A 25,691-nucleotide genomic window follows, 5' to 3' on the forward strand; every position below is an offset into this window, starting at 1 on the left:
GTGACGCTCAACAAACACCTTCGCACATCTCAGTGCGTGTGTAAGTGGTGTTATATCCATCCGTGAATCGCGGACGTGCGTTGGTGAGATTTTCGGTTAGTTTTTATTACCGCGCGGAGGTGTTGAAGGTGCGTAGCCACCTAAAATCAAAACTCATGGTAAAATTGTAACGACGTTCGGTCCGTGCGAGCGTCCGAACAACACCGAAGGTCCCGATGTTGAGTCGACAGGCCGCCTAGCGTAGTACTCGAAGTACTCGACAGCTCGCGATCAAAGCAAGCGGCAGGAAAAATGGCGTCGGATAACGAAGCCTCCTGCGTTAGTGACCCAAATTTCGCGGTAATTTGCTCGTTCCTCGAGTGTTTTGGTAAATCATGCGGCATTGAGTACCCGGACATAGCCTTACTTCAGGATATGGTAGAAAACGCCCAGGAAGGTGAGTACGCTCCGATTTCAGTGTCAAACTTTGTTTTTCGAGGCCCTAAGGGACTCGCGATTTGACAAAAGTCGCTTAACGTTTATTTGCTTTGCCCTATTCGCTGTACCGCCTCTGCGTGCGCATTTTCATCCCACTTCCACGATCTTTACCTCAATGAAATTTTTTCTTCGCCTACTACGATTCATCGTTATCGCTTAGCGTGTATTTTTCAATCTGATAATGTTGACCGCGAAAATTGCCGCCTGTATTGACAGATGGATATTATTTTTTTTCTATTGTTTATTATTTTCTCATGTGCTGCCACCTCTCACTTATTTATGATGAACATGTGACAGAAATCAGAACTAAAGCACACCACTTATAATTTCAATTGATAATTGTTATAATTGCTACTCAATCACGAATTATAAAACCCCTTAGCATCGCTGGATGTAAATATTTCCTTTCATATTCATTACCAAGGTCACAAACAATACAAACAAATTAGGATTACTTGCGTACAGCCGTTGAATTAAAACTTATAAAAAGAAATGATTTTAATCTGTGTGGGTTTTTACAGTACCACAACAGTTGATAGACCTGCACATAAAGCTGTTAAGAAAAACGCGCAAGACTGTATCCGCAGAAAAATGGGAACGAGCTCTAGTGAAATTTTGTCATACATATTCAAACCAAGATGGATGGGAGCTCGAGCGTTTCGGCTACAAGAAAGCTCGGATTGCCGTCAAATTGCGGCTTCTGAAGGTAATTGATATCAACATGTTGTCTAAGTTTGACAATCTTTTTTTCTTTCAAATCACACTCCTTGCCCTACTAAACAATTTTTATTAAATCAATATATAGGTTCTTCTTGAGGCGCAGTTTGACTTGAATCAAAGGTTCAAAAACGAAGTAAACAAGTTGGCTGCGAGTGAGTTGCGAGTCGAACCTCTTGGTCGAGATAAGTCTGGCTTAGCTTACTGGTGTCAGCTGGATGAAGAATGTAACATAAGAGTTTACCGCGAAGACTTGGACGAGGAGAGCTGGCAGCTTGTTGCGAAGTAAGTAAAGTTTTTGCCAAGTTTAATTGATTATGAGACAGATCTTCAAAGTCTGTGTTACGCGCTTATTGTTTTTAGCAAAACTTTGAGAATTTTAAATTAGGCCTGTTGAACAAAGGCGTACTTATATACTGGGAGTTAGTTTACCAATCTTCTGCACAGTTGTAAATCGTATTTCTATAGCACCTGTAAAGAGGAAAATCTGTTTTTCTTTTTCTAAACCAGGGATCGCGACGGGGTGGTCAGTCTGATTAGCACATTGACAAATGGTGAGGCTGGAGATATACTAGAAACAGAGGATAGCAATAGCCTTGAAATATCAGAGAAGCCGATAATTGATACAGGTCAAGTGACAACCTCGCCAAGCGTAGAGGAGGAAAATAGAGATAATATAGAAGTGGCTGTTGTCGAGGGAAATGGCAAAGAAGATGCAGAAAGTTTGGAGGAAGACCTAGATGAGGAAGAAGATGAAGAGGAGGATGAAGAGGATAAGGAGGATGACCAAGGTGAAGAAAAAGAGGAAAACGGAAAGGTGGACGAAGAGGAAGAAGGCGATGAAGAGGGTGATGAGGAAGACGTCACAAATGAAGAAAGTTCACAACAAAATACAGAAGATGATTCTCAAGACATCGGCATCCTTTGCACAGAGTCTGAACTGAAGAGAACAGCGGACTTCGAAAATCTCTCTAATCAACCCCAAAATCAGGCTATAGTGCCACCCTGTAAATTAAATCTCTCTGAAACTGTTCATTCGAGTAAAATCAGATATTCCGAAGTCTCCGATATTCCTAGTCCCACAGAGCCTCGGGGGAAAATTTATGTGAGTCAAGAAACCTCAGAACAAGAAGCGAAGAGTGTAGAATTGAAGCATATTGAAACACCAGTGATAAAAACTTCACCCATCAAAGTTGTGAACATCGCAAATCTGACCAAACCCGCAGAGGAGAGAAAATTAGATCTCAAAGTACTGACGGGAATAACATTGACACCTGTGATGAAGCCAATTCCACGCGACAATGTTAATGAACCGATAAAATCTCGTGAAAATGTACCAGCAAAAAGTAGCAACATGTTTTTTTCATCTGGTGAACCGATACTGACACAGAACAAAATATCGGTAACACCAATAAACAAGTTGACCGCTAATCTTTCCAAGCTGCAATCGGAAAAACTAGAAAAATTAAGCGGGTCCAAGTCGCTGGAGAAAATAGCTGAAAATTTGGCCAGATCGAGTGGGATTCATGGAATGGTGACTAGTCCAGAAGAAGATCGTCAAATACCAGAATTCTTCTCCAGGTCTCAGACTGACAAGTCCAGAGCATCTAGGAGTCAGGGAGGAATGGATTTATCCACATCGCCCAGGGGATGGGAGAGCATCACTGAACGCAACAGACCTGTGGATTTCTCGGGAATTGATCTTTCTAGTCGTAAGTCAGTCGGTAGCAAGGGTGCAGAGCTCCCTTCACCTGGTTACAGACCTCAAGATTTTCAACACAGAGAAATAGATTTGAGCACAAAAAAACCGGGTCGACCAGACTTGTCCAGCATACGTTTTGACGCCAGAACAGCGTCGAGAAATCACCCTATTGTCACGGACTTTAGCAAGAGACAAACGCTGCCGCCTCAATTGCCATTCACAAACTACGATCTACCACCGGCCTATCGTTCCTCGGTAAGGATGGGAGGCGCGGACGATCACCGCCTGCCCAACTACAGCATGGTTCCAGACCTGAGTAAACTCAATGCAGTTCGGATGGGTGGTAAACGTCCGTTAGAAGAGGACGACGTACCACAGGACATAATAAAAAGGATTCACGCAGATGTGATACCGATTAGAAGTACCATCGACAAGCGACAAATGATCGGCAACAATTGGCGAGATGAAGTAGGCGAAGCGATCGAGGAACCGGTCATGATGGTGCAGGGACAAGGTTCAGGCAGCGAGTGCGACGCAGTGAATCCTGGGATTGGAGAAGCTATCAATGAGCCTGTGATGTATTTTTATGGGGAAGGCTTAGGATCGGAGTCGGAAACTGGCAATCCCGGTGATGAAACATCGACGGACAATGAAGTCAGTAAAGAATCAAAAAATGAGCAAAGCAGCTCTTCTTTGTCGAATTTAAATTTACCCGAGAGCCAAGTTTTGCCGGAAATTAGTCCGACGAACGAAGCTTCCATAGAAACGGCAACCGATGATGCGACCAATTTACAAGAGAGTCAAATCGATGCCCAAACCAACAAGAGTACAACAGAACGTCCCGAGGCTTCAGTTGGGAAATCTAAATTCAAACCGACGCTTGGTGTTCAGGTATTCGTTAAATCGACTGCTGTTAGTCCCGTGAAAAGGTTGTCAAGATGGGACGTTGGCAGACCAGTTGAGAAAACCAACACCGATCATGATGTACCCGATTTACCTGCCGAACAACAAACTTCGATTAGTGATACGTTTACCGGTGCTTCACACAATTCTAAGGAAGACTCGAGTTCTGATCAAAATAGAATGAAAGAGAACACACCGGAAACCAGTATTAAGTCGGAGACTGTAATGGGCATTTCTGATTACAACAGTGACGCAGTTAAGGACGTGAAACATTCAACGTTATCCAAAAATGAAACTGAAAGCTGTGATATAACTAAGACCGATGTTTTGGAATTGGGAAAACCAGAAAAAGCTACTTCGCAAGAATCGGCGGCAGTCCTTGAGGAATCGTGCAGGCATGAATCATCAATATCAATAGGTGCTGGACTCATAAAAGCTATATTACCTGGTCTGCTAGCTGTGCCAGGTGCCGAAACATTGGCTGAAAAGGATCATTCGCACGACACGAATGGTTCAACGATACAGACATTTGAGCAAAAATCTTCCAACAATGCAGATCTTCCAAGCGAGACGGACAATCCTGCCTCGTCTGAGGCGTCACCGCCGAGATTTTTTTTTGGCCCCAATTGTGTATCGTATAATTTGAAAAACGATGATAAAAAAGGTAATCCAGTTAGTGATGCAGCCTGTAAAATGAGTGTATCGCAATGTGAACAGTTAGAATTGGTGAGTCATGTCACACCTTCCGTCTCTGACGTTGCGGAACATACGGAGAAAGACAGCTTCGACAAATTGGCCGAAAATCTAGATCGAACTGTTAGCATCGAAAAGACTGTGGATTCTATATGTGGGAGTGAAAGTCTCGACCAATTAATTGATCCACAGGCTGTTTCCGCAGGGGAAAATAAAAATCTGGATGAAAAAATTAATGTCGAATCAGAAATTGTAGACAGTGAAGAAAAACTTGAGGAGGATCCTGATGAAGAGAGTCTTAACAAAGAAAGTTTCTCTGGAGATGGAACCACGTGTGCCAGTAAATCGGTAGATTCTGTATCAATGAATGAGGGGCTTCAACAATCTGTTGTTTCCGAAGATGAAACTTCGTCGTCTAGTGCAGTATCTGGGAATAAAAGTTTTGGCAAATTGAATGTAGCTAAAACTGGAATTTCGCCCACCGAAGAATTCACAGATTCTATACCAGTTAGTGAAAATTTTGCAAAATTAGTTATTGCGAATACTGAAACCGATTGTGTACCTGTCGTTAAAAGTCTGGAAGAGTCGAATGATTCGAAAAATGAATCTGAGTATATCGAAGATTCGAATGATCATTTAACCGAGCCTGAAAATGTAGAAACAACTGATGTTCTAACACTAAAGAGTGATAACCCTGATGAATTGATTCATTCTCCAGCTAAGGGTAAAATCTCTGACAGAAACGTTGATGATTCTACAAGGGACAAGCAAAGTGTTGAACAGTCGACCGATTCTGTAGACAGTGCTGAAAATTTGAATGAATTGATTGGCTCTGCACTTGGTACTGAAGGTCTTGGAGTATCGATTGATCTTGTAATGGAGAAATCTGAAACCCTTCAAGAGTCATCTCACTCTCCCGATGGTAGCGATAGTATTGTGGTCCCTGATTCTCGAACAGTCAATGAAAAAGTTGAAGATTCAACTGATCCTGTACCTGATAATCAAAGTATTACAACAGTAGCTGATTCTCAGATGAAAGTAACTGCTATTGACGAGTTAATTGAACAACCACAAGATGAAGCGTCTGATCAACAGAAATCGGAAGACGTGCAACGGCTGGAAAATGAACCACATGAACAGTTAGATGCTGAAATTTCTGATCTTCAGGATTCTGATCAACAGAAATCAGAAGATGTACGATGCTTGGAAAATGAACCATATGAACAGTTAGGCGCTAAAGTTTCTGATCTTCAAGATTCAAAAAACGCGCAACACCCAGAAAATGAACCTTCCGAAGTAATAGCAACTAAAGTTTCTGATCACCAGGAATCTGAGGATTTGCTGGAGCGGGAAACTGAATCTCACCAGCTTGAAAAAAGAAATGCAATTCCACAAAGTGGTTTAGAACCTGTTGAATCAGCTGTCATATTGCCAACAGATTCTAAAGACCATTTGGAAGAGAAATCAGTTCAAGAAGGAGAAGAGCAGAAATCCAAAGAACCCCAAACAGAAGAGCCATCAGCAGAGCAGATAGACGAAAAACAATCCTTTGAAGAGCTTCCAGTGTCCCAAGGTAACAACGAATTTGTTAGTTCTAGTAATGAAGATGAACTACTGAAGTCCAGTTCGGATTCGGAGCAGGATCAGAATGTTCCGAGGAAAAAAAGGAATGTGGAAGAAGAACTGCTATCGAAGTCTCAGTCTGTTACAATTGACAATGTTGTTGATGAAAGCACAGAGATCGAACATGAAGATGTTTTAGATGAAGATGAAGATTCTGGTAGCGCAAGGTCGTCTAAACCAACAGAAAATCAAACAGAATTTACTGCATTTCAACCGAGAGAAATTTCTACAGAAAAACTTGATGCTTCATCGACAAAACTGGCTCTCAGTTTTTGTACAGGAACCGTAGATATGGAAACTTATTCTTCACATCAGAAAGATGAGAGACTTGTATCTCAAACTACAGATGCAATTGTCAGAGAACAGGACACAATATCGGAATCTGGTACAGATGATGATCGATGTCAAGATGTTGAATACGATGCAATAAACGACGAATCGAAAGAAGAGAGTAAAAGTGCAGCTAATGAAATTTTATATTCGGAACCACAGCAAACAATCAGAACTGCGGATGTGCCACCTGTTGAAAAGGTTGCTGTGTATCCTTTGGTGGAGTTACCTAATGCTATAGATGAGATTCAGCTTTCTAAAGATTGCAACGCTGAAGAAGCAGTCGAGAAACATTCTGCAAGTGGATTGGATGAGAGCAGTGCATCTAAAAACGACGACTTGTACTTCAAAGAAATAACGCCAGCAGCTATCGTTGACTTAAACATATCAAAATCTCCCGAAAGAATAACTGTTGAAAGTAAGAATGATAATAGAACAGATATATCGATCCGAACAGGCATCGTAGATGATTATTGCAACGCGGTAGCGGAAAATCCGAGTCCTTCCACAGATCAAGATTCGAATGAAGCAATGGTAATTGACGACAGAGTGTTTGATTCTAACGAATCATCAAAAGATGTGTCTAACGAAGATTCTACTTTAGACAAAGGAAAAGCGATGGATGATAAAAAGAGGTCTTTTGAACATATCGCTGCTTCTAACGAACCTAGAAGTACCTCAGATTCAAACCTAATAGGAGATCATGAAACTTCTAGCAAAAATAACACCGATGAGACTCTTGAGCAGTTGAATGAAATATCTCCATTTAATGTGGGGGTTGTGTGTAGCGATTCTAAACAGGAATCTGCTGTGTCTCCATCTGTTGAATTTCGAAATGAAAATACATCCCAAACTGAGAGTGATGTGATTTCAAATCAGTTGGAAGATCGAAATAACGAGGCGAGTAAGTTAGCATCAACCGAACTGGAACACGAAATTGAATCGGAATCAACAATAGAAAATTTAGGTGGAGAATTGAAGTGCGAAAGTAATCCGCTTGGGAAATATACGGTAGAGTCAGAATATGGAGAAACTGAGGACAACGCCGAGAACTTGACACAGGATGCAAGCACAGATGATCAAAAGTCTCTTGTAGCAAATTATGACAGCAGCGATCGTGAAAGTGATGATGTTTTTGAAAACGATCTCATCGAAAGTAAATCCAACATAGATGAGTCTGAAAGTATGGAAAGCCAGGAATTGTTACTAGACAGAGAAAAGCAGCAAGATTCCTCTCCGCAGATTGATAGTTTCCATGAAAAAGTTGGAGCAACTTCTGGATTACCACCACAATTGCGTGAAGAAGTGTCGGATCACGCTAAAAGAGATATTTCCAGGTTACAAACTGAAATTGCTGAAGAAATGATAACTGAAAGAACAGATAAAGATTGTTTAACAGATGCGAATGCATACAATGATAACACAAATTTCTCAGGTTCTAATTTAGATGAAACTGAAGAAGCGAAAACATCATGGGTAAATAAGAATTTACCGAAACAAGGTGCAGAAGAAATAGCAGCAAATGACAATAAGGAGAGCATGGACAGCATGGCTGAATCAAAGACTGATGATCTAATTGAGCAAGCTAATGATACAGAAAACATGACAGAATCGATAACAGAACACACAGAAGGAGCCAGAGAAAGTTTGGTATCTCTGGAAAGAGCGTTTGATACGAAACCCCCCGAAGAAACTGAATCAAAATTTGCTGGCAAAACGAAAGACGAAGACAGTAAGAAAGAATCTGAAATGAAATCAGTGGAAATAATAGACAATACGAGCCAAGAGAAGAGTATGAACGAATCTGTTCTGTCCTTGACACAGGATCAAATTCCAGGAACAGAAAAAGTTGGGGAAGAAAGTATTTCAGAATCATTACGTGATTCTGTTGAAGTCAATGCAAAAGATGAAAGGGAAACAAACACTTTGGAACATAATGAAATTTTGAGTGTGAGTACGATATCAGATTTACACGTAGTACAAGGACCCGTTGGTAAAAATTTAGAAAAGGAAATATCGGAAAAGGGAAAACCTATTGTTACAAATAGTCTCGATGACAGCAGCTCCGTGTTGTCCTCATCCATAGCGGCAAAACATTTTTCAGAACCAGACACGGTAGACTTGAATGACAGCGATGAGGAGGAAGATGAACAATTCGAGGAAGATTCTGGTATTGTTCATCATCCGAAGAGGTTGAAACAAGATTCGAGCATATCTATGCTGGCCAACGATGAAAGAGATTTAAATATTATATCGTTACTGGCAAAGGATTTGAAAAACAGAGATGAGACTGCTGGATCAGACTTGCTGAACCACAACATCAGCTATGCTGAATCAAAAAAATTGGAGGGTTCCGAATATGCTGAGAGTTTAGAATCTTCTTTACTCGACGATAAGAGGATCGCGATATTGAAGTCCAATGAAATCACTCTGCCACACGATGCAGCAAAGGATACACCCGCCTTCATAGCCGAAAAAATGGAAGCAAACAGATGCAGTTCTGACTTTGTTGCGGAAATTGTTGAGGAGAAGATTTTAGACCTCGGAAAGGTCGAGTCTGAGAAAGAAACGAACGACAAATTGGGAGATTTTTCGAAGGAGAAACAATTCAATACCGAATTGGTAACAAAGTTGAATTCTTCCGTGAACGAAATCGCCGACGACTCGGCGAAACTGATTACCTCGCAAAAGAAAAGCCTGAACGAAAACATGACGTCGTTGGCAGATGAGACTAGTAAACCTGAAGCTGATACAACTACGGATAATTTATTGACGAACAAGATTCGCGACACGGGTAAAGAAACCAAAGGAGACTCGGAAATCCAAAGTGTCAATCTCAAAGTCATAACTATAGAATCGGACGATTCGATGGGCGCTGATAACGAGGATCCGTTCAGCAATTCTCAGATCGAACTGGACCCCCTAGCTTGTATGGACGAAGACACGCAATCAAAATCCGAGGACACTAATGTCGCGTCGTTGGGAATTCGTGTCAAGCCTGTGTCGGAGCTGGTATACGAAGGGTGGAAATTGGACGGTGCTGAGACGCCCAAGATTTCTAGAAAACGACGCAACAGTCACCACGAATCAAACTCCGAGGATATAGCAGTAAAAGACGACGACGATGAGAGCGAAGGGACTGGCGGCAAAAGGATGAGATTACGCGGAAAGCGTCTTCCTAATATGAATCTGCGCAGGACCGTCGAAGAGAAACGTGAGGAAGCTGATAGTTCAGACGACGAAAATCACAAAAAGCTCAGTAGTATTGAAAAGGATGACTCTAAAACAGGCGACGACGTTATCGTCGTAGAAAACTCTTCTAATGACAAGAAAACCCGTGGCAGACCCAGAGGGAAGAGGAAGTTGCGACGGGCAATTTGCCGTTCTGGGCGAGCGGCTCCTGCTTCAGATACCAATCAGTCGGCAGCTCCCGAATTGTCTGCGACTACGGATCCACAAACCCCGGTTCTTAGCAGCCCGGCAGTCAGCAGCGACACACCACAGAAAAAAAGAAAGAAAAGTACGTTTTTAATCGGGATTTTAGCCACGTAAAATAATCACATGTACGTCATTGAGCCAGCACTATTCGAAAGGCATAATTATAAAAAGTTTACCGAATCGTGCTGAATGTGTACTAATTAAACTTGTGCCGTTGGCGCCTTTCTCCTAACTTCAACGGTTTTCTACAAATTCGCTAATCTGATCACTTAGAGATATCTGAAAAAAAAAACATTTTGCCAGATTGTGCTAGACTTGTGTTAACTTGTACCGTAATTCGTTTTTTGAAAAAAGTCATTATATTGCAAACAAAAAAACGTGTGTAAAATAAAAATGTACGAGAAAATGTGAGTTGCAATAGGCTTACCGAAAATTCAGAAAACAGTAGAAAACTACCGAAAAATTTATGAGAAAATGTAAAAAATCAACTCTCACCCGAAGACTTCCAAGATTTCGACATTTTTTCGATTTTGCCGGATTGTTTTAATTTGTGCTGTACCATAGTTTTCCAACTTTGATAACGAACTTGCAAAATACCGAGAAAATAGGAAAACATATGAGATAATACAAAAAATCGACACCCAGCCGTACACTTCCAGGATTTCGCAATTTTTTCAACTGTGCTGCTAGGTTGTGCCAAGTTTGTGACTACTTGTGCCGTACTTTTGTACAGTCCGGGGCTAATAAGCATTTACCCCCCCAAAAAAAGGAACCGTCTGATCTCTTCTCTACCCTTCGAATATTAGTTTTTAGCCTCAAACGAAGCCTTGTGAAACCGGAACTCGGTAGCAACATTGTAAAAGGTGACTCATCCGGTTTGAATTTTTCGAACACTAACCGAAATATCTCAAAAACTATACAAGTTGGGAAGCTGTTATTGTTTTCATTTTTGTAGATAGTCAAATTTTCTTTAAAAATGGTTCAGACTACTACACACCTAAATGTACATCTTGTATTCGATACAAACGTTTATCAGTCGCAGAATAAGAATTTAATTAGTACACGAAATAAAAATATGTAATTAATTGAAAGCGATTTTTTCATGCAACTAAACTCGTAATTAATATTACTTGCACGTATTGCCAACTAAAATCTATGAAAAAAAAATCACTCGTAAAGGTTCACCTTTTTCAAATCGAAGCTGACGATATTACGTGCGACGGAACTGATTACTTATTTCATTATAGTTTTTCGTGAAATACAGTACTTTGTTGTAGATTATCGTTGTATTTTATAGATAATTGTAGAATGGCTGGCATTTACGCGATCGTTCTTCTTATATCAAATGTGGAAATGGATATAATTTATTGTAGATTATCGTGAAATTCCTGTTTTAGAGAAATAATAAATGTTAGTTTTTTTTTATAAGACTCATCTATTGAGACAAAGTGAGTTCAAAAATATATTACAGATTCTCTAAATACATCTAGATCATACTCAAAAGATGAAAAATAAGTCTTCGAATTTAGACCTAAATTCTGCTAGGTACTTGACTTGTCTGCCAGAAGTTTACTTTGTGAGAGAGCGGTGGTTCAAAAATTCGTGGATTTTATAAAATGTTGTACTTTTCATAGAAATTTTAAGAATACTAAGAGAAAAAAATGTATGTTGTCTGGGTCCGAAATTGTAATTATTTTTCATGTATAATTGTGAATTTTTATCATTTTTTTTTTTTATTGCAATTAGTAATTTTCTATACGAAATACTACGATGTTCGACGATTTCCCACGATGTTCCACGTTTTTGTACAATTTCCTACAATTTTCGAATATTTTGTACAATTTTCAACAAACTGCATTTTATTGTGGTTTGGCGTGGAAATTGGTTCCACCAGGTTTTCTTCAAGTTTTTGGAAAGACAGGGTATGACAGAAGTTGGCCCAAACCCAGCACAATTAAAAAAACTTGTGAATTCTTCGAAGTGGTTGGCTGGGTGTTGATTTTTTTGTGTTGTCTCATATGTTTTCGGGATATTTGGTACTTTTCCAGAGTTTTCTGAGTATTTGAAAAAATAAGGTATGGTACAAGTTAGCACAAGTTGAGCACAATCTATTTTAGTTCTAGTGTTTTTTTTTTTTTTTTTAAAATTCTTATCTTACATGTTTTTGTTAATGGTGATGTACGCACTTGTTCAAAAAAACGATGTAAGGCACAAGTTAGTACAATCTAGCACCATATTTTTTTTCAGACATCTCATAAGTGCTGGCCTTATTAGATTTTCGATTTTTGCGATTTTTTGGAAAACTGTTGAAGTTAGGAGTGGTGGGTCAATGGAACAAGTTAACACGTATTCACTACAACTCACCACAATTTTATAATTATTATTTTCAAAAAGTGCCAGGTCAACTTCACACATACAAAATCGTTTCGAAGTAATTATATGGATTGTTAGAAAAAAGTTGTTAATTTGGAAATTATTAATTTGGAAATGGTAATTCTTTTTCAGGAAAAATGGTGCTAGGTTTGGAGATTGGAAGAGACATAATAGACACCTCGCAGTCTGGGGCCTTGCTGAATGAAAATCCCGTCAGACAATCGAGGCGAATAGCGCAGCTTAAAATTAAGGAGGAGGCTGACAGAAGGCGAATAGAAGAAGAAACGTTGTGCGAACTGAAAGAGAAGAAGGATCGAGACTCGGTTAACCAGAAAAAAAGAAAGAAGCAAAAGGTATGAGAATAACTTTAGTTGGTTTGTTTATTTTCAGTCTCTTGATTTCTAGTTTAATGTTTACTAAGTTTTAATTTATGAAATTCCTTAGCCTGAGAGTGAGGAAGAAGTTTCGTTTAAAGAGATCGTCGAGAGAGAAACAAAGCCTAAGAAAAAGCATAAGACGAAAATAAAGAAGAAGAAAACCGAGTCAAAATTTGATGAAACGAATCCTTGGCGGAGTTCGTCTGGTTCTAGCACCGAAGACGAAGACGATCACGATGAGGACGACGATGAGGAGGAAGAAGCAGAAAGCGAGGGCTCTGTACTTTTTAAAAGTGATCACGAATTTTCACCCGAAAGCGATCTCGAAAAAGACGAAGAATCGGAACCATTGAGAAGAGCTAGAACGGCCCAGAAAGGTGAAAATAACATCCAAAGCTTATTTCAAAACTTTTCTGTTATATTCATCGAATCAATTCACGAAGATAAAAATTGTAATCGACGTTTTCAGCCCAAAGCGACGACGAAGAAGCAGACGATGAATATGCGTGTCAAAAATGTGGCAAAGCTGATCACCCTGAGTGGATTTTATTGTGCGATACATGTGACAAGGGCTGGCACTGTTCCTGTCTGAGACCAGCTCTTATGCTCATACCAGAGGGCGATTGGTTCTGTCCTCCGTGTCAACACGTAAGTTGAACATTGAGTCTAGTTTCTTTTACAGTCTTCGTAAACATGTTTCACTCCATGAATACTTACATTGGAAAACATTTTTAATTGATAGAATCTACTGGTGCTTAAACTGCAAGAGAACTTGAAGAAATATGATAAGTATACGAAGAGACACGAGAACGAGTTGTTGCGAAAGAAGAGACTGGCCTATGTTGGCATCAGTTTGGACAATGTTCTGCACAGAAACGAGACCCAGAAATCATCCAGAGCATCAAGCCAAGAGTCTGATAATGGTAAGAGCGATAAAAATCTGTGTGATTACTTGGGAATTTGAAACTTCAAAGCGTCGTTCAGATTAACATGAGTTAGATCGTAAGGATAATAATTTGAACTGTCACATTTCAGAATCCTCATCCTCAGCTTCGTCGTCGAGCTCCGGGAGCTCGAGTAGTGAAGACAGCCAACCTGTTTACCAACTCCGAGAACGACGTTGTGCAAATACTTACAAGTTTAATGAGTACGATGAGATGATAAATGCTGCAATTCAAGATGAGGTAGAAGCTGTTCGAGGAGCTGGAAATCAGGGTAGAGGAAAAGATATAGCTACTATTGTAAATGCTGAAAAAGAAGAGGCTCAAGTAAGTTTGCATTTTTTAGATTATTCTCCGCGTAATAGAAGTAGAAATAAATAATTTGTCTGATATTCCTTAGGCTGAGGCTCTTAAGAAGAATCAACTAGAAGGAGATGAGGATGAGACGGACGACAGAAAGCTTGAAAAAGAAAGTGATGAGGATTACAAAGCCGAAAGAGATGAAGATTTAGATGATGACGACGATGAGGACGATAAGCCAAAAGTATCGGCGAGGAAGATATTTTCTAGAAAAAAGCATCGTAAGCTGAACAGCTTGGACACCAGCAGTGAGGATGATCCGGAAAGTGACGAGGACTTCAAAGGTTCAGTTTCAGACGAGGAAGATGATCTTGATGATCAGGGATCGTCTTCTGATGAAAGTACCTTCGCTGATACTAGGAGACAACGGGGTCGAAGAGGTGGAGCTCCTGTTAGGCGGTCGACAAGAGCTAGAATGACTCGATACGACGAAGATTTCAGTATGTATTAATAAAAAAAAAAGAAACTGCATCTTGAAATGGGCTATCAAATTTTTGCCGCTCCTTCGTGAAACTATAATTTATATAATTTATGTTTTTAGTAAACGACGATAGCGAAGATAGTGATAAACCTAAAAAAAAGAAGTCACGGTCTATCTGGGAGGAGTCGGAAAGTGAAGAAAGCGATAATTCTTGGAGACAAAGAAAGAAACGGTAAGTTTTAATTTGTGTTTAAAAATTAGAATGTGATTGTCTCTGGTGATCAGAATAGAACAAGTTTTTTAATGGGAAATCAATTGGGAAATGAATTATCCAGCAGGAGTAAAACGACGCCAATACCGAAATCGAGGTCGTCAAACAAATCGAAACCTAAAAAAAAGAGTAAGAAGAAGCGCATCATCGAATCTGACAACCAAAGTGAAAATGATGAAGAAAACAAACCTGGCACACATATTAATGAGTCGGACGGAGCAGAGGAGATCCAGTCGGTTCTAGATCAAGAACAAGTAAGTGAAAACGAGGAGAAGAGGATTTTGTGCGATCAGGATGGCGTTAAAACTGAACAAAAAATCGAGGGAAATCAGGAGAATGAACAAAAAGATGGTATTCCTATGGTTTCGATGGATGCTGAGAAACTTGCCAAGAAAAAAAAGGTTTGTCGAGTGCATGAATTGTATTTTTTTGAAAACGAAATATCTTACTATTGGCGTTACAGAAGACTATTATAAATTTTTCAGGAAAGTATACCTAAACGGAAGAAGACTCCACCCATAAGACGAAAGGTAAAAACTTGTCACTTGAAATTACTATTTTTCATCGAAAAACTGATATATACCTATAATTGAAATTTGATTTTCACAAAGCGTTTCATGCTTCAATGAAACTTCGTGGGTAAAATTGTTTCATTTTTCGCAGATCATTTATGGTGGACTTTCGGATAGTTATCCAAAACAGGAAGAAGAAACACTAGGCAGACGAACACGGGGCAAGAAAATTAATTACCAAGAAGATATGGCATCTGATAGTGAAGAGGTAATATATCATATGTTTAATAAGTGAATATTCAGGTCCACAGTTGTAAAAAGAGTTAAAGTATTGGCGTTCGAGTTGAAAAGTATTTGAAAATGTTGTAATATACAGGATTTAAACGAGGTATTATGCTGACTAGTCCGTGGGAGGCAATTTAGGGACACCCTGTATAGACAAATTCATAATCTTGATTAATGGCCAGAATGAAACTTGACGAGCCATCTATTGGCCAGCGATAGTTTTGCGTAGCGAGACGAGCTCGCGCGGGACCGTTTGCGCCAAGATTCAATCTAACCCTCTCTACTCCTGGACTCCTTGTTAATAGGACATGCCCCACTGTTCATTATGTAAATAGACATTATACTCTAATAAACTACTTTAATATTAATTGCATAAAACCACACTCTCTCTTTTATATCCACATGGTAGCAGAGCGTGGTTTTCCGTGGTATCTCCGTGGTTTGTGGTTTAAATATAAAGTAAAAGAATATACGCGCAACCAAGAAGATGAAATGTTAATTTAACTAAAAATGGAAAGAACTGTGAAATAAGTGATGAAGCGCGAGTATAGATCAAATTCATTTTGAAGTAAAACACATGTTTTCGTGGATAAAACAGATAGTGAATCAAGAACACGAATTAAAAGTCAAAGATATTAAGTTAGAAAATCAAACAAGAAATCAAATTCGTCAAGTGTATTTGGAAAAAGCCAAGAAAGTTGTTATTCTGAAAATTTAATATACGAAAATATAAGTATGAGTGAATCGAAAATGGCTAAGCAAGTTAAGATGGAAGATATTATGATACCCATTTTTGATGGGGCAAATTATTTAAGTTGGAAAATAAGAATAATGTTATAACTGGAATACAAAAGGTGTAAAGATCCAGCAGTTAGTAATATCACCAATAAGTTTAAAAATAAAGAAGAAGATTGGATAGAAATGGATTTAAAAGCAAGAACGCTCATAGTCAGCTCAATCTCTGATAAACAATTAGAATACGTTGGTGAATGCAAAACAGCATTAGAAATGATGACAAGATTTGATAAAATGTATACGACACAATCAACAGCACTGCAAATAATGTGCAGAGGAAAAATCGATGATATTAGATTGACAAATTACCAGTCAATAGAAGAATTTTTTGTAGAGTTTGAAAAATTAACAAATGAATTTAAAGCAGCTGGAGGAAAGATAGACGAATCAGAAAAAATGAGATATTTGATCAAAGCTTTGCCAGAAGAGCAAAGAACCGTTGATTACTTGAAGTCCAAAATAAAGGAGAAGAATTTGAATTCGAACGACAAAAACAATAAAAGCAATGTCAGCACATTTGGTGCAAAAACACAAGATAAGTGCTACAACTGTGGTATACCAGGTCATCACAAGAAAGACTGTAAAAAGGGACAACACAACAACAGAGGCAGGGGTACTCAAGTCAATCAAGGACAGCGAAGTCATCAGCGAGGCTATTACAGAGGTGGAAATCACCGAGGTCGAGGCAGAGGACAAAGTCAATCCAGAGAAGACTATTCCAGCAATCAACAAGGCAACTACTCATCGGAGACTTGGTCAACAGAGGTATGCAAACCAAAAGTAGCGGACTATAACGTCAACAGAGAAAAACTTAGATATTATAAAATGAGACACGTAAATCATGTAACAAGTTTCAACGAAAATTATACCGAAATAAGTTGGTTACTAGATAGTGGTTGTACAGACCATATTATAAAAAATTATAAATTCTTTTATGATTATGTGGATTTGAAAATTCCAATTGATGTTAAAATGCCAGATGGAAAAAATTTGAAAGCTACAAAAATTGGAAATATTAAAATTTTTCTAAAAAATTATTATAATCAGGTAGAAATTGATTTAAAGAATGTATATTACGTTGAAGGCATAAGACAAAATTTATTAAGTTTTTCTAAGATAACAACAAATTATACAATACTAGCTAAAAATGAAAGTGCCAAAATTTATAATGAATCAAGACAGTTAGTAGCTGTTGCAAACAAAGTAGATAATTTATACACTTTGAAAAGTTTTATTTCAAAAGGAAAAAATAATACAACGTATGTAAATTCCATAAAAATTACTGATAAAGAGAAATGGCATAGAGCATTAGGTCATGTAAATTTTCAATATTTAAACAAATTAGTGAAGGAAAAATTAGTTGATGGATTACCGAATAAAATCGACAGCACTGATATGAAATGTGCAAATTGTATAGAGAGCAAAATGCCTAATGTACGATTTGAAAATAATAGAACAAAAACTAGTGAAATCCTAGAACTAATTCATACAGATCTAAATGGTCCACATAGCACGATTGGCTACGGTGGAGGAAAATATTTTTTAACATTTGTAGATGATTATAGTAAATGCACAAGAATCTTTTGTATTAAAAATAAATCAGAAACAGCGAGTTGTCTAAAAGAATTCGTAAATTTGGTAGAAAATAAATTTAATAAAAAAATAAAGAAATTACGCTGTGATAATGCCAAAGAATACTTAAATCGCGAAATTTATGATTTTGTTAAATCCAAAGGAATTGAATTGTTACCATGTCCACCCTACGTCTATGAATTAAATGAAGTAGCGGAAAGATATAATAGATCTGCAATGGACATAGGTAGATGTCTAATGCGAGAAGCCAAAATACATAGAAGGTATTGGCCAGAAATTATGAAAACAGTAGCATATTTAAAAAATCGTACAATTGCAAATACGGAGGAGAATAAAACTCCCTATGAAATATTTAAAAAAAAAAAAACCAAATGTAAAAAATTTGAAAATTTATGCAAGTCGAGTTTTTGTTAGAATTCCGGAAGCTTTAAGAAAAAGTAAATGGGACGGCAAAGCACAATTAGGCGTACTAGTAGGATATATTGAAAATGGATATAGAGTTCTAGTAAATAATAGAGTAATCAATGCTAGACATGTACAAATTGTTGAAGAAAATACTAAAATAATATGTTTGGAAAAACTTGATGAAGAAAGCGATAACGATTCGGAAAGTAACGAATCTAAAACCTCAGATCAGGAAGCGTTTGGAATCAATGAAAATGATTCAAATGAAAACAATCCCTTACTTTCTACTCATCCTCTCGAGGAAAGTAGAAGTAATAGAACTAGAATTAATTCAAATGAAAATGATATTGAAAGTGAAAGTGATGAAAATGCAACAGTAAAAAGAACATCACACAGAAATAAAAGTCCTATAAACAGATACGGAAATCCCGTATCACATTTTATTTATGTTCATTATGTTGATGCAAATGTACCAAATACTTTCGAGGAGGCGTTAAACTCCAGTGATAGTAAAAAATGGAAAATAGCAATGGATTCTGAAATAGATAGTTTAAAGAAAAATAATACATGGAAAATTGTTGAAAGACCAAAAGATAAAAAAGTAATTGATGTCAAATGGGTCTATAAAAGGAAAGATAATAATGTTTATAAAGCAAGATTAGTTGCAAGAGGATTCCAACAAAGGGAATACGCTGAAAATGTTTATTCACCAGTGGGTCGAATGCAAACATTGAAAATTTTATTGTCATACAGCTGCAAAAATAATCTATTTATTGAACAAATGGATGTTGAAACAGCCTTTTTAAATGGCGATGTAAAATCAGAAGTGTATATAAACGAACCAAAAGGTTACGAAACAGGGGACAATAAAGTTTGTAAATTGCAAAAGGCACTCTATGGTCTAAAAGAAAGTTCAAGAGCTTGGTATGACTGTTTCAATAAGTTTATCGAAAAATTAAATTTTGTAAGAAGTAATTATGATTACTGTTTATATGTGAAAAATACAAGCAAAGATCCAATATATATATTAGTATTTGTAGATGATCTTTTGATCTGTTGCAAAGATAAAAAAGAAATAAACAAAGTTAAAGCTAGTCTAATGGAAAAATTTGTAATGAAAGATTTAGGAAAGATTAAAAATTATATCGGAATAAATATTGATTATAACAAAGATAAGGGTAAAATGACTTTAAGTCAAGGAACATATATTGAATCATTGGCTGTAAAATACAATTTAGAAAATTCTAAGTTATACGATACTCCAATGGAGACAAATCTTAAATTAGAACAAGCAAATGAAATCAATGAAAATATAAAATATAGAAATTTAATCGGCGAATTATTGTATATCAGCACAGGCACAAGGCCAGATATAGCTTTCAGTGTAAACTATTTGAGTCGATATCAAAGTTGTTTCGACCAAACACATTTCAAATATGCAATGAGAATTCTAAAGTATTTGTATAAGACCAAAGGTTTAAAACTAACATATTACAATAATATAAATTGTGAAATATTAGATTGCATGGTAGATTCTGATTACGCAGGAGATAATGTAGATAGAAAATCTACAACGGGTTTTGTAATAAGATTATATGGAAACTTGTTTTTCTGGAAAACTCATAACAGAGTACAGTAACAAAATGTTCAACTTTTGCAGAATATACTGCTATGTCAGAAGCAACAACAGAAATATTGTTCGTTAGAAATTTGTTAAGCGAAATGTTTAATGTAAAGTTTGATAAACCGATAAAAATATATGAAGATAGTTCAGGCGCAATTGCGATAGCAAAGTTTGGAAATTTTACAAAAAACTCAAAGCACATCGAGGTGCAATATCATTATATAAATGAAAATTATGAAAATGGAGTAATTGACATTGTAAAAATAGAGTCAAATTCAAATATAGCGGATATGCTAACTAAAAGTCTAGATAAGATAAAATTTATAAAGAATCGAGAAGAACTCAGAGTGATTTAAAAGTTCCAAAGTAATGCTAATTATGTTAGAATCAAGATTATAAATTTAAGGAGGCGTGTTGTAATATATAGACAAATTCATAATCTTGATTAATGGCCAGAATGAAACTTGACGAGCCATCTATTGGCCAGCGATAGTTTTGCGTAGCGAGACGAGCTCGCGCGGGACCGTACGCGCCAAGATTCAATCTAACCCTCTCTACTCCTGGACTCCTTGTTAATAGGACATGCCCCACTGTTCATTATGTAAATAGACATTATACTCTAATAAACTACTTTAATATTAATTGCATCAAACCACACTCCCTCTTTTATATCCACAGAAAAAACTTGAAAAAAAATTTCGACGAGTGATTGGTAAACCTTTGATTAATTCTGTTTCTGATTAAATTGTTTTAGGAATTAAAAAAGGCTTTGAAAAAAACTGAAGAGAGCGAGGATGAGTTTGTCAATGAAGTCGAGGAGTTGAACGAGGAAGCTGAGAAGGATTCAGACTCAGGTGCGATACTTATTCATAGTAAACCTTCCCATGGTAAAGAATAAATAGTTATCGGTGCTTGAACTGAAGAGAAAAAATAAGAAAAAGAATGAATTTAATGGTATTACCAAGGACCATGTATTGATCATTTTTACAGGTGATATATACTCTCCGAAAAAAGAAGCTCCAAAGATAAAGGGAAAATCACCGAAGGGTAAGAAACCGAGAAAAAGTAAAAGTCCCGCGGCAACGAAAATGAACCCAGCAAACGAGCATGATGCCACTCCAAAGGCCAAAAGAAAGCCAGGTCCAAAACCCGGGAGTAAAAACAAGCCGAAGTCACAGAAAATGATGACCCTGCCGTTCAACAATCCAAGAAGCGGAGGCGAGGAGGGCGACGTGACCGAGGAAGGCTCGCTGGCAGGTCTTGGTACCGAGGAATTCGCTGAGCTGGACGAGGAGCAGCTAGATCAAATGATGATGATGGAAGACGAGGAATACGGTAAACGGCAGCTGGAGCTGGCTGCGATAGAGATCGCGAAGAAGAAGAAGGAGGAGCGGGAGGCGAAGAAGCTGGAAAAAGCCCGTTTAAAGGCCTTGGAGATACTGGCGGCTGAAAGACAGAGGGATCCGAATGCCCCAGAAGGCACAGACGGCGAAGCGCCGAAAAAGAAGAAACGTGGACGACGCAGTAAGGCTGAGATTCTCGCCGAACAAATGAGGAGAGACGGGGCGCCAAACTTGTCCATTGAATCAACGTCTCCAAACGTGACTGCTATTCTTTCACCTAGCGTGGCGCTGACCCCAACGACCAGCGTGACTCCGATCTCGTCTCCTAGTGTCACGACTCCAAATCTGGCTCCGAATATGTCGTCTTTTTTGAGCCCTAATCCCGGCATGAATTTGGCCCCTAATCTAACCCCGACATTGGTCGCTAATATGAGTCCCATCGCAACACCGGAGGCGCAAAAGATTCCCGAAAATCTTTGTCCTGTAGTCATCGGACCGGATACTCATGCTTTCAGTCCCGAAGGTATGCTCGTAAAGCCGAAACGTCGGGGCCGCGGAAAGGGGAAAAAAACTCTTGCTCTGGAGGCCGCGAGAGCGGCAGAAGCTGCGGCGAAGGGCATCGATCACATATCGGGTTTCGGGACGGATTCCAACCCCGAAATGAAGTCCGACGATCCCAATATCCTGCCGACTCCTGGTAGCAGCACGTCCGGTTCCGCGCCCTCGACACCGCCGGCGAGCATCACGGTTGTTCAGCAAGGGACGCCTTCGAGTCAAAATCAGGCGCCGCCGCCAAACGTCAGTATTCAATCCAGCCAGAGTTACCCATCGATGTCACCCGTTCAGCAGCAGCAATCACAGCAGCCGCAGTCCTCGGTGATAACTAGGATGCTTCAGTCGCAGCCGGTATCGGCTAGTCCCCAGTCATTTGCAGCGGCGGCCGCTGCTATGGGTCACAAGTACTTTGGTACCTCGAACACAGCTGGAAATATAATGGGCGTTCCCCGAGCTGGTTTCGACATCCAACCACGTGGCAGGATCACACTGCCTTACGGGCAACCTGGCCAGTCTCCGATGCCTCCACACTTTGCCGCTGTCAGGTCAGGCACGCCGCCGATGAGGATGCGAGTTCCCGGTCCACAGATGTACCACACACCTCATCACCCAATGGACCCTTCGCCTTCTGGCGGAGGGCCGATTTCCATCAGCAGCAGCAGGGACCGAAGTTCGCCACTGGGATCAGGATCAGGTTCGGCGATGATTCCTCCAGCAGCTGGGAGTCCATTGACCAAGGGCGGACCTACGCCTCCACCTCCGCCGCCCTACGCTAGGGGCGTACCGCCGATGGGAAGATTCCCTGAGGGTTCCCCAATGGGCGGACCGAGGCACCAGATGCCGCCGTTCGCCAATGCAACTGCAACTAATCACGGTATGCAGCAACCTTCACCACCGCCCAATCGCGCGACAGGGAATTTCTCACCCTATCATCCACCGCCTCCTCCAACTTATCATTACGGTGCTTATCCTCCGCCACCACCCATGACTACGGCTGACGACGCGGCAGCTTATCAGGGCTCCCCGTATCCTACAGAACATTTTTCTACGCCTGCTGAAAATCCTGCACCTATACAACCACCCCCTCCTCCTCAAGCACAGGCACCGCCGCACACTCATACGCATCCACCTCATACGACACATCCTCATACTCACTCTCATCCTCACCCTCATGCTGGCGAAACCGGCGGACCTGGTGGTAATAAACAGTTTGACGAAGAGGGTAGCGGGGAATTTGGAGGTTTGGTGTCTTACTTTAGTAGCCAGAGAGAGGATGATCTCGACTCGTAGCACGAGTGAATACTTGGCCGATCCTGAATCGTTATCAGCGGTAACGTTATTGGTTTTCGCACGCTTTGCCGATGACGATGAGCGTTCGATATAAGTAACAGGGTGACAGGGCATGGGTCACGCGTTGTTTCAGTAATTATTTACATTTGAAGAATAAAATATTCTTTTGCTACGTTGCCTCAAAAGGCAAAAGTGCTTTGTTCCTTGTTTTGTTTTTATCTGATTATTTTCCTGGTTAATTCTATACAGAGTGTAGCCATGCGTAGAAAGATAATAACTGAAAATAAAAACCAATGATCAACATTGAAGTAAAAACGTATTTTAAGAACTTATGTAATTCTGAGGCAACAATGTTATTAATATTTGAAACTCGTGCGTAACGCATGTATCGATTGAAGTGCTTGATGAAAGAGAAACGAATACAATCCTATGGGTGAGGCTAAGGTTTAAGAAGTTATTCGAATTCTAGGGAAAAGCAAACAAACGGTGCTTGTTAATAGCTTAATGAATCCATTCGCGAATTCTCGGATAAAGCGAAAAAGAGAAAAAGGGGGAGAAAAAGAGGGAGAAATAAAAGTTAAATTTATTAAACAGGGAAAGTGCAGATTTTTTTTATAGATGACGTGATTTAGCAGCTGACGATGGGAAATAGATCTGACGTGAAGAACTTTCTATCTGTATTAAACGCTTAGAGGAGAAAAAAATAAATAAAAATGAAATGTTAATGAAAGGAATTTAATAAAGAAAAGAGAAAAAGAAAAAAAATCAAGAATTTAAATACATATAGAGTTTGCCCTCTACCCCCGTTGTAGAAGGATGATATATATCTTTTACAGATGAAACACAATTTATTTATAAAAAAAGACGAAGAAGAGAAAGAAATGAAAATAATTTTATTGTCGCGAGAACCAGTTTATTATTATTAAAAAAATGATATGATATAAAAATAAATAAATAAATAAAATGAAATAAATAAATATAACCGGCTAATAGGTCCGTTATTTATCCGTTATAATGTATATATGTAAATACGGCGAGTCTTTAGATTATTATATTATATGTACATGTACTATAGTACATAGTCAGGCAAAGGAACGAAAAAGAAAATCATAAACCATAAGTGCAGAGGGGCACAAATGTAATATTTAAACTGAAAAATCGAAATGAGAGATAAAAATTTGAGAAGAAATTAAATAGAACATTACGAAAACAAAAAGAGGATACATGAAAAACCCGGACAATTTGAACGAAATAATATCCGATTGATAATAAATTAACAAATGGTGTGAAGACTACTATTATTATAATTATTTATAAACGAATTAAGATTCTATGATAGGGCAGTATATTGTATTTTACAAGATTTTACTTGATAATTATTATGAGAGGATGAAAAAAAGAAATAATAATAATATTAACTATAATTATAATAATTAATTATGTCATTAGTGGGATTTATGCAGCAGAAATCATGTATCTGTTTAGTTATCACAAGTACACGCATACCTACCTAACTATGAATAGAAGTTATATATATAAAGATAAATGAAAGATATTACATTATTATACATTATAGAGTTAGCTGCTTGGAATAGTTTTCCTTTACTTCTAACGTTAATAATTCACAAAAAAGGATTTAAACAAAGCACGGAAAAATAAAAAAAACAGAAAAATTTGGCGATGTGACGATATAATCAAATGTACGATTGCCAATAATTTTATTATTTTTACACGCATCAGACGATACCTTCATCTTAGTTCATTATTACAAACATATAATCTGTTTTTCTTTAACGCCAATAGCAAATCTTCAATTCGTCACCATACATAAATACATACATAGAGGTAACAGGCAGTTCACCTCTGGAATACATTTCAAGGATAATTTTAACATATTTTTTTTCTTTTCCAGTGTCTCGAAGTTGAAATTAGTTTCGTAACGTTGACTTTTCATCTTACACAAATTGATATTTCAATTGAGAAGCGCGCATTGAATTGACACAGGTCAAGAAGCATCCTTTTAATGAACCGTATCAACAATTTTAATCCTTCGTTGATCAGATGCTCCATTCTTTAAATTCACTTCAATGTTAACCCGCTTCTTTCGGATTTAGGTTACAATAACGTAAAATACAACCATAAAATTTATATCAAATGCGAAGAGAAAAATATCTTCTTGAAGTGTATTCTGTAAGGACAAAAGGCTAATTAAGAGACTTGCTAAGATGTTTTTGTTTTGGTATGGGTCTAAACCAAACATCATTATATTACATGTGTAGACTAAATACAAAACATTTTGTAATAAAACTCAATATATTAAAATAAAGTATATAATGTTCACTTTCCATGACCTACTTGGTTGATGTGTGGTTGATGTGTGTGAGTGTGATAATGTGGGTGAAATGAAGACAATGTTACACTTTTAACAAAATTTCTGTATTTGATATAATCATAACAAGTTGTTGTTTACATTTTCTGGATTTTAGAAAGCTCGTTTGCAAGCAAATATAATTTAATACTTTTGTTGTTCACGGCTGATATCATATGTACGCAGAAGAATATTATTTGCAGTAAATTACATGCAGTATTTCAAAAGATTTCAAAGTAGAAAACAGGCTTCATACAATTTTTGAAATTTTTTCTATTCATTATTGCACCGATTT

General features: G+C 38.2%; 1 protein-coding gene across 1 annotated transcript; it reads left to right on the forward strand.

The window, feature by feature from the left end:
* Window positions 1-42: 42 nt before the first annotated feature.
* On the forward strand, window positions 43-25,373 carry LOC107219245. Its single transcript, XM_046737952.1, has 17 exons — window positions 43-436; window positions 999-1,183; window positions 1,283-1,479; window positions 1,705-9,965; window positions 12,389-12,609; window positions 12,701-13,010; window positions 13,103-13,281; window positions 13,376-13,556; window positions 13,669-13,901; window positions 13,975-14,374; window positions 14,476-14,587; window positions 14,691-15,027; window positions 15,112-15,156; window positions 15,290-15,406; window positions 16,264-16,983; window positions 20,595-20,694; window positions 20,831-25,373. Exons 1-17 carry the CDS (start codon window positions 292-294, stop codon window positions 23,026-23,028), a joined length of 13,941 nt encoding a protein of 4,646 aa, XP_046593908.1. The 5' UTR covers window positions 43-291; the 3' UTR covers window positions 23,029-25,373.
* The last annotated feature ends 318 nt before the right edge of the window (window positions 25,374-25,691 follow it).

The sequence above is a fragment of the Neodiprion lecontei genome, chromosome 4 (assembly GCF_021901455.1).
Source record: "Neodiprion lecontei isolate iyNeoLeco1 chromosome 4, iyNeoLeco1.1, whole genome shotgun sequence".
Classification (NCBI taxonomy): Eukaryota; Metazoa; Arthropoda; class Insecta; order Hymenoptera; family Diprionidae; genus Neodiprion; species Neodiprion lecontei.

Coding starts and splice junctions, on each gene's coding strand:
- LOC107219245 (XM_046737952.1), top strand. CDS start 292: ATGGCGTCGGATAACGAAGCCTCCTGCGTTAGTGACCCAAATTTCGCG. Junction 13,011..13,102: donor AGCTAGAACGGCCCAGAAAG/GTGAAAATAACA, acceptor CGACGTTTTCAG/CCCAAAGCGACGACGAAGAA. Junction 15,407..16,263: donor TGGCATCTGATAGTGAAGAG/GTAATATATCAT, acceptor ATAATGTTATAA/CTGGAATACAAAAGGTGTAA.